This window comes from Triticum dicoccoides, chromosome 2A (assembly GCF_002162155.2).
Source record: "Triticum dicoccoides isolate Atlit2015 ecotype Zavitan chromosome 2A, WEW_v2.0, whole genome shotgun sequence".
NCBI lineage: Eukaryota > Viridiplantae > Streptophyta > Magnoliopsida > Poales > Poaceae > Triticum > Triticum dicoccoides.
In genome coordinates this window covers 103,037,655-103,047,321 of record NC_041382.1, presented here as the reverse complement: position 1 = coordinate 103,047,321, position 9,667 = coordinate 103,037,655, and the positions used below count along the sequence as shown (strand labels likewise).

At 45.6% G+C, this 9,667-nt stretch overlaps 2 protein-coding genes across 2 annotated transcripts; one reads left to right on the top strand and one right to left on the bottom strand.

Annotated features, from left to right (window-relative positions):
• Positions 1-2,780: 2,780 nt before the first annotated feature.
• On the top strand, positions 2,781-5,474 carry LOC119359098 (peroxidase 2-like). The gene is made up of 2 exons (XM_037625430.1): positions 2,781-3,233; positions 4,505-5,474. Exons 1-2 carry the CDS (start codon positions 2,808-2,810, stop codon positions 5,267-5,269), a joined length of 1,191 nt encoding a protein of 396 aa, XP_037481327.1. The 5' UTR covers positions 2,781-2,807; the 3' UTR covers positions 5,270-5,474.
• Positions 5,475-7,759: 2,285 nt separating this feature from the next.
• Positions 7,760-8,961, bottom strand: LOC119353631 (peroxidase 2-like). The gene has a single exon (XM_037620268.1). The coding sequence runs from the start codon at positions 8,907-8,909 to the stop codon at positions 7,950-7,952; it is 960 nt and encodes a 319-aa protein (XP_037476165.1). The 5' UTR covers positions 8,910-8,961; the 3' UTR covers positions 7,760-7,949.
• Positions 8,962-9,667: the final 706 nt, after the last annotated feature.

Below are 9,667 nucleotides of genomic sequence, written 5' to 3'. Positions count from 1 at the left end.
GCTTATGCATTTGAGCCTGATATGGTTATCACCTTTGATATTCGTCCGGGAGATGATATTGAAGGTAATAGAGATATCTGGGTGAATGTGCAGACGCCTCCAATTCTAACATTATGTGAGTTTCTCAACCATATTTATGTCTTCCATATTGTTTATTTAAAAATAGTTGACAAGTAATTTTTATTGACAACTTATTTCCATTCAAGCAAACATGTCTGGCGCTTGGTAAACAGGACCGTCCACTGTCCCGGGGCTGAACTAAACTGTGAGGAGACAAGTCATTATGTTTCATGGCTTGAGAATCTTGATGTTGTCAAGATAAATTATTTTCCTGAATTTGAAAATCTTAGTACTCAAAACGTGCGATCAATAGTGATCGTATTAAACTACGGTCACATCTATTTAGGAAAGATGGTATGATTTTTACCATTTATCCTGAGTGCATCATTTGCATATATACATTATTTTTCAAGCTAAATTTTCATTGCTAAGTATATTACTATACGATGTTCTTGAACAGGGACTCCCGATGACAGTTGTGCCTTAGTGGATCGAGACTAAAGGTCGCATGCCAGTGGTTAGCTTACGGCCAAGACATCCTACATAGCACATGAGTGCATTTAGGATTTCTAAAAGCGAGGAATGCTTAATAGTGAAAGATTGGAGCAAAATTGTTAATGATCGCAGAGAAGTACTAGGGGGCAGCAATCAGAAGCGCCACCCACGATTAGGAGACAGGTTCATCTGCATGCTCCAATATGATGAATCAGGAGAGCTATACATGTTCTATGCTATTTTACCTGAGAGAGAGCAGCATGAGTGATTAACTAGTTCATGCTCTTAGTACTTGTCCTCTCATGTTCGTGTTCTTCGTCCTGAACTTAATATCAAAGAGTGATTTGCTTTTTTGATGTTATGAACGCTTATAATATCATGACCATGTTGAACTCGATGATATCGTTGCTTCTGGTATAAGTGAATGTTTCTTCTTTAAGTTAGTGTTGGTGGTGATTAGATAGTGGTAATGACTATGATGATTAAATAGTGGTAATGACGACTATGATGATTTTTAGCTAGCTAGTATATAATGTTGTTGGTGATGATATGATGCAATAGTTTTTATATTAATATGATGATGATGATATCGATGAGTTATTATATCATTTATGAAAGAAACCGCAGATTAGTTTCAACTAGATGGATCCTAGCTAAGTGATAGTGATCAAGGTAATATGAATATGGCATATACTTGATCACGTGATCAAGTAATATGGATATGGCATATACTTGATCACTTAGCTGCCAGGATCCACATGCATCCAGTTGAAACTAATTTGCGGTACTTTCACTTAATGATTTAACAACTCATTATAATGTAAAACAATCATTAAATTGAATTGAAAACACAAAATCAAAAGAAACATAAAAAAACACCCTAAACATTCAGTACCGGTTGGTGTTACCAACCGGTACTAATAATCTACCCGCACCCGGGGCCAGGCTCGTGCCACGTGGTGGCACTTTAGCGCTGGTTAGTGCCGAACGGGGGGGGGGGGGGGCTTTAGTCCCCACTCTTTAATGCTGGTTGTAGAACCGGCGCTAAAGGACCTTACGAACTGGCGCTAAAGCCCGGTTCTGCACTAGTGATTTTGAGATTTGAGCTTTTTTCATTTTAATTTTTGTACAACACTCTGGATGTTCGGTACTTAGTACTTAATGGTATATGGTTGTGTGCACCGTCTGATGCTGAGGTTCGGTAGACCCTCTTTTTAAAAGAAAATTAGTCAATATACAAGGCATTCTTACCGTAATACAAGCTATATATCAAAATGTAAGCCATTTTTTGATTTTGTATAGGGCATAAAAAACGTCTTACATTTTGTTTAAAGGGAGTATGTGTTAGTTTATGCCCACAGGAGGTCGTTCTCCTATTCTAATGTGTCCTATATGCCTATTAATCACTTGGAGTTTAAAGCTTAATACATGCCAAGGGAAAAAGAATTAGAACACAGGAAACATGCAGACGCTCATACATACGCACATACACTGACTCATAGTCATATAAACACATGCACACACACTCTATCCCTACAAACACCTCCGAGAAACTAAGTCAACACATCATCTTGAGATTGACTAAGCCGGCACTCACACCTTTGTAGTCGACGGAGACGTTTTCTCTCGTTGAACGCATATTACTGAAAGCGCTGAAATAAATTCAAAAAAATACGAGCATCATTGTCAAATCTAGGACTACATGTCAAACTATTAACGGACTTGTTTGCATAACGGATACTAACCAACAACCGGTTGTTGCCCATTCGCCCGCTCAAAACAAAAAAAAATCTCCCAGTGGGCATCGTAACATGTTAAGAACTTGTTCATCGTACATCACGCCGCAGCATTGTTGTACAGCACAGTTGGAATCCTGGTTGAACACATGCATGGAATTATTGTTCCAAAAAAGTCTTCGCCTCCTTCCACTGGCATTACAGTGTGTTGATATGAACTTGTCTTACTACGCTACCTACCTTCCCATGAATCACTCCCGAGCAACTCAGAAGCTCCGTCGGCGCAGCCCGGATCGATGAGTTGTTCATGTTCATCCATGTGCCCAGTTGACATTGAACTACAACGATATACTAATTAAAGAAGCTGTACACATGTATAGCGGCCGAAGCAACAATTCGTGCCTGGTACATTCCTCGAACTACCTCACAGAGCCCATCTATAAGTAGACGGCCGCAACAGCGTCAGGAGGCACAGAGGCCGAAGCGCAGGCAGTTTCAAGCACCGAACCTGCAGACATGGCAAACCTCGCCGTTGCCATCTTGTTTGCATCGCTCGGAGCCGTGGCTACTGCTCAAAAAACCTCCGCGCCGGCGGCAATGCCAGCCTACCAAGGCTCCTACCCAAGCTACGCTAGTCCGCCGGTAGCCGAAATGCCAGCCTATCAAGGTTCCTATCCAAGCCACATTAGCTCCCCAGCTGCTAGCCCGAGCTACACCTTCCCGGCACCAAGCCCGCCAAGCATGGCCGCACCTACTGCTAGTCCACCGAGCCCGACCCCTTCTCCGTCTGCGGGACGACGGAGGCTGCGTGTCGGCTTCTACAGGCGCTCGTGCCCACGGGCGGAGAACATCGTCAGGGAGGCCGTGAGGAACGCCACGTCCAAGAACCCTGGCCTGGGCGCTGGGATAATTCGGATGCACTTCCACGACTGCTTCGTCCAGGTACAGTTAAAATTTTGAAAATCCATCCATGCATGTGGTAATACTGCAGAATATTTTTTTTAGAGAAAAGGCACAGGCCCGACTTTATAGATAAAGCCACCAGGCGGCGTCACGGATACCACAGGTTCACAGAAAAACATAACCACACAGAGGAGTTTAAGAGAAACCTAAGCAAGCATGATACAGGCAACTGCCATACACAGCGCGCAGGCCGGGGATGAGAAAGACCAAATGTCCGCAAACGACAGCACCAAATTATACGGCAGGGTTCGTCCCGGATATCTGAGAAGTCGAAGCCCGAATTTTGTTGATGAGCAGGTCCAGGGCGTCCCGATCAGGCTCCTTAGTCAATGATCTCCACTGCTGTAAGAATATACATGATTTGAATAGAACATCAGCAGGTTTAGATGGGAAGGTGAGCTCAATAGTAAATTTGTTTCTAATATTCCATAAGGCCCAGCATAAGGCTCCCAAGCCAACCCAAAATACCCTCTTGGTGATCCCGACCAAAGTTTTAGCTAGAGTTCTAATATCAGAAAAAGAGTAGGGATTCCAAGAAACCCGAAGCCAAGATCTGACGCAAAACCAAACTAATTTGGCAAGTACACAGTTGAAAAAGATGTGGTCGGAATTTTCCAAGGCCCCACACAGGTTACAGAATTCAGAGCCCGGCCCATTGCGTTTTTTGATCTGATCAGCAGTAGGGAGGCGACCACGAAAGGCCTGCCAGAGGAAAATCTTAATTTTCGGAGGAACCCTTGATTTCCAGACACAAGAGAATCTAGCCGAGGGGGTACCACCAATGAGACTAGAATACAACGACTTAACAGAAAATTTACCAGAGGCCGAAAGTGACCAAACCACCGAGTCAGCCGACTCCGAGAGCACGGGGAAGAGGGCAGAGAGGCTTTGCCAATCTTACAACTCTTCAGGAGACAGAGCCCGACGAAAAGCCAAATCCCAATTATTAGCAGACAGCTCCGCGATGGAGATCTGTGGATTGGGACAATAAGAAAACAAAACCTCGTGAATGTGATTAGTACGCAAGGCATAAAACCTCGTGAATGTTTTCTTAAAGAAATGTTAATGGTGATTGCTAAAATCGTATTGCTGGATAGAATACTGCTAGTGGTAAGCATGCTCCGATTAATTCAGATGTCAGATAAATATTTTATTTCTTCTTGGTATGTACAGACATGTTTCTAGCATTTTGTCGGTGTGATGCCAGGTGTTGATTAACATGTGTGTGCGCGCCCGACGTTTTCTTACAGGGTTGCGACGCTTCCGTCCTGCTCGACCCGACAGCGGCCAACCCGCAGCCGGAGAAGCTCAGCCCACCCAACTTCCCAAGCCTGCGTGGCTTCGAAGTGATCGACGCTGCCAAGGAGGCGCTCGAGAAGGTTTGCCCCGGGAGGGTCTCCTGCGCCGACATTATCGCCTTTGCCGCCCGAGACGCTTCCTTCTTCCTCAGCCGTGCAAGGATCAACTTTAGGATGCCGGCAGGGCGCCTGGACGGGCGCGTGTCCCTCTCCAGTGAGGCGCTCGATTTCCTTCCGCCACCGTTCTTCAACCTCTCGCAGCTCGTCGACAATTTCAGGGCCAAGAACCTCGACGAGGATGACCTCGTGGTGCTCTCCGGCGCGCACACCATCGGCGTGTCCCACTGCTCGTCCTTCACCGACCGCCTCCCGCCGAACCCCTCGGACATGAACCCGGCATTCGCCACCCTGCTGCAGAGCAAGTGTCCGGTGAGTCCCAACTTCACGAACGACCCAACAGTGGTGCAGGACATTGTGACGCCTAACCGGTTGGACACCCGATACTACACCAATGTGCTCAAGCGCAACGTGCTCTTCACCTCCGACGCGGCACTCTTGTCGTCCCGGCAGACAGCCAGGAAGGTGGTGGAGAACGCACTTATCCCAAGGAGGTGGGAGAGCAAGTTCGCCAGGGCGATGGTGAAGATGGCGGCCATCGAGCTCAAGACCGCTGCAAATGGGGAGATCAGGAAGATGTGCAGGGTCGTCAACAACTAGGATTGCCAGCCACTTGTAGTTAAAACCAAGCGTGCACACTGTTTAGGTTTTCCCACCAGTTTATTTTGGAGCATCCGTCCTTGTTGATTCCCTGCATTTTGGTTCCTTGGTTAAGTTATAAGTAGAAGCATGTTATTGTTCCATTCTTTGGTTAAATTAAATAGCTGGCTCAATTATACTTGATCATATTACTTCTCAAATGAAGTTTGTTTTTTAGCTCATCATGTTACCGATTTTGCTCTGTGTTTTAATTTCATGGTCACTCATGAATCTTGACCATGCGCATCACACTCCACGCCGAGACCTGTACTACTTTCCACACAATCTCTCTTGTTTCTCACACAAAACCCAATACGCTCTGTACACTCAATGCATAATCCGGCTGTAAACTATTCGCAGATGTATCACCTTGATACAACGTATTGAAACTGAAAAAAGTACCAACTCACCTTGATGCCAGGTCTTGAAAGTTGTCATAAAAAACGTTCTATTTGCTATGAGCAAACTTCGAATGTTTGGGATTTATCGGGGTCTTTTCTTTATTACTTTTGCATTTTTTAAATTTCTTTATAGTTTTGCAATACACGGTGATCTTTTTTTTAATATAGAGTGAACATTTTTTAAATACCCACTGAACTTTTTTAGTATACGGTGAACATTTTCTGAATACATACTGAACATTTTATTAATATACGATGAACATCTTTGATAAATTGAAAAATTATTCATATAGGATGAACTTTTTTAATAATATGATGAACATTTTTTAGTTTTTTAGTACACATTGATTTTTTTAATATACACTGAACTTTTTGTAATATACTAAACTTTTTCATAAAACACATAGTAAACAATTTTCTAATAGTTTTAATAGGGTTATAAAATATCTATCTCCTAAAAGTCAACGTCCTTTTTTGGTGAAAACCTAAATAAAAAACCAAAGAGAAAAAATATATATAACTGCTCATAGGGCAAAGTGGGCTTCAGAGGCCACCCCTCCATAAAAAACCAGATACCAAAGCACGGCTCGACAAAAACAGAAAGTGCCATGGTAGTTGACGCACGGAGGCGAGAGCTCCTATTTGCCGCCCTTGGTCGGCAAATTGTTGAGCCTTTGCCGAAGGCATATATGTGAGTGGGCCCGCCCATTTGGACCCAATAGTGGTGCAGGACATTGTGACGCCCAACCGGTTGGACACTCGGTACTACACCAATGTGCTCAAATGCAACGTGCTCTTCACCTCCAATGCGGCACCCTTGTTGTCCAGGAGGACAGCCAGGAAGGTGGTGAAGAACACACTTATCCCAAGGAGGTGGGAGAGCAAATTCGCCAGGCCCATGATAAAGATGGCGGCCATCGAGCTCAAGACCAACGCCAATGCGGAGATCAGGAAGATTTGCAGGGTCGTCAACAACTAGGATTACCAGCCTTGTATTCCCTTTGTTTCTTTTTTACTCCGCATAAAAGATTTGTCTGAAGTCAAAAAAATTAAGTTTGACCAGATTTATATAGTTTTGCAACATACGGTGAACATTTTTACCACTATATGATGAACATTTATAAAAATAGACAATGAACATTTTTAGTATATGGTAAACATTTTTCAAATACATATCAAACTTTTTTTGTTAATATATGATGAAATTTTTGTTATTAAATTGAAAAGTAATAATATAGGATGAACTTCTTAATTATATGAAGAATTTTTTAAAATACACGATTAAGATTTTTTAAATATATGTGAACTTTTTAATATACACTATTTTTTAATAAAACACATACTAAACGATTTTATAAGATATGTTTTATTATTTTTAATAGCTTTTCAAAATGAATAACTCCTGAAAAACATCTTCCTTTTTTGTGAAAAGTCGACTAAAATCCCGAAGAGAACAAAATAAAAAATCGCTCACGGGACAAAGTGGACCGGGCCATTTAGGTTGGCTTCGGTATTGGGAATACGCTCGGATCTTCTCCACTCACGGGACAAAGTCGACTCATGCCTCTTGATAGATTCAGAGTTGAAAAGGTGCTTCAAGATCAAGTCTGGATACGCTCGGATCTTCTCCACTGTAGTGCGAATCGGTGGTGCTCTTTTGGCATTTAGGGTATCGATGCCTGCATGTTGTTCGGCGGCCACGCCCCCATACAATCCACCCTGCGCGCAAAAAGGTCCAACAAAGTAATGCATCCGACCAAAAAGGCCGAACCTGATGTCCATGTGTATACTGTGGCCGAAGACCCTTGGCGGCCAAAATTGGTTTTTTGTTGGCTTTTCTCTTAAGAAGGAACGGAAGTTTCAAGCAAAATGTTTCATTCGGATTTGAACAATGCCACGCCCAATTGGATATGTAAAACATCTAGCACTACAATGCTATGGCAAATCTCACCTAAGTACAAATCAAACAACAAAGATGTATTGATACATCTTTTTGAGAAAGGCAGTGCAGGCCAGACAAACAGATATACAGCAGGCAGGAGAAAAATAATCAACAAATAAAACAGGATCTTCCCTTCAAAAAAGCAACCCGAGCAAAGAAGAACCCACGGATGGGAAACAATTCTTTACATCCAATCGAAAATGGGACAAAATGAGATCAAAATGTAGCTTTACAACCAATCGAAAATGGGATAAAATGGGATCAAGTAGCAGTAGTTTTTGCGTATGTGCATTGCCAGCTAGTTGACGAGGCGGCAGTTCTTCCTGATCTCGCCGACGCCGCTGCCCTTGATTTCGATGTTGGCCATCTTCACCATCGCTTTGGCGAACTTCTTCTCCCACGACGCCGGGAACCTGGCGTTGGCGCGCACCATCCTCCCCGTGTCCTGCGAGGACAGCAGCGCGGCGTCGGACGTGAAGAGCACCCTGCGCGCGAGCACGTTCTTGTAGAACTGGTTGTCGAGCTTCCTGGGCGTCACGAAGTCCTGCACCACCGTGGGGTCGTTGGCGGCGGTGGGGCTGGCTGGGCACCGGCGGCGCAGGAGGCTGGCGAGCGGCGCGCCGATGTCGGACTGGGTGGCGAGGCGGTCGGGGACGAAGGAGGAGCAGTGGGAGCGGCCGATGGAGTGCGCCCCGGAGAGCACGACCATGTCCTCGGCGGAGAGGCCCTTGGCGGCGAAGCCGGAGACGAGGGTGCTGAGGTTGGAGGTCGGGCCGGGCAGGAAGAGGAGCGTGTCGTTGGCGATGGACCTGCGGCCGTCGAGGCGGCCGGCGGGGACGTGGAAGCTGACCCTGGCGTGGCTGAGGAGGTAGGACGCGTCGCGGGCCGCGAAGGCGACGACGTCGGCGCAGGAGACGACGCCGGGGCAGGCGCGCTCGAGGGCGGCCTTGGCGGCGTCGATGACCTCGAAGCCCCGGAGGCTGGGGTTGTTGGGCGCGCCCAGCTTCTCCGGCTGCGGGTTGGCCGGCGTCGGGTCCAGCAGCACGGAGGCGTCGCAGCCCTCGACGAAGCAGTCGTGGAAGAGCATGCGGATGATGCCGGCGCCGGAGCCGGCGTCGGCGCGCACGGCCTTCTTCACCTCGGCGCGCACGAGCGCCTCGGCCTTCGGGCACGTGCTTCGGTAGTAGCCCACCTCCAGGCCATGGCACGCCGCGGCTAGGAGCATGGCGCATGAGATCAGAATGGCAAGCTTAGCCATGGCTCCTAGCTAGTTTAGCTGATGGACCTGTGAGTGTAGGTGGAGATGGACCTCGAGAAGTGGCTGTGTGGACTGCTCATATGTGCAGATCCTATTTATAGATGGGAGGAAGTGAGCGATAAAGAGATATTCCATACGTAGAACATGGTTCCATGCCACCTCATAGATAAACCACTTGAGAGGGATCAAATGATTTTGTTAGTTGAGGGATTAAGTTGTTTGGTTTTAGGTCATTTTGCTTGTTTAATTTTCTTTCATGCATTGCCTTGGGAAAGCCAATAGGACTGCTCATGAACTTGCTAAAAGAAGGCTGCGGGGAACCACCGAACCATGATGTTATCTGCCAGCATGATCCCCCAACCTTAATAATTGCTACGAAAATCCTACATCTACGAAGAGCTACGCGCCATTTACTTGAACTACCTAACAACTACCCCCCCTCAATTTTCAAGGGGTGGGCCCGTCCTCCCCTTATCTCCAATCGTATTCATTCACCTGGTTCGTTACGTTAATTACGTAGAACTTTTTACGTAGCTCTAGCATTGCTCTAATTGCTACCCTTCTGGATAACTATTTTTACCGAATAATACACACCGACATTATGGCTTTCCCAAGAAAAAGGTTGTTCGGTTTTAGAACTGAGTGACCAAAAATTATCAGCGGTTAAATTAAGGGAGAGAAATGTTTAATTTCGCTTAAATTAAAGGCCAAAAATACTACCAACTAACTCATGTGATAAGGGAACCACGTCCCAGGCT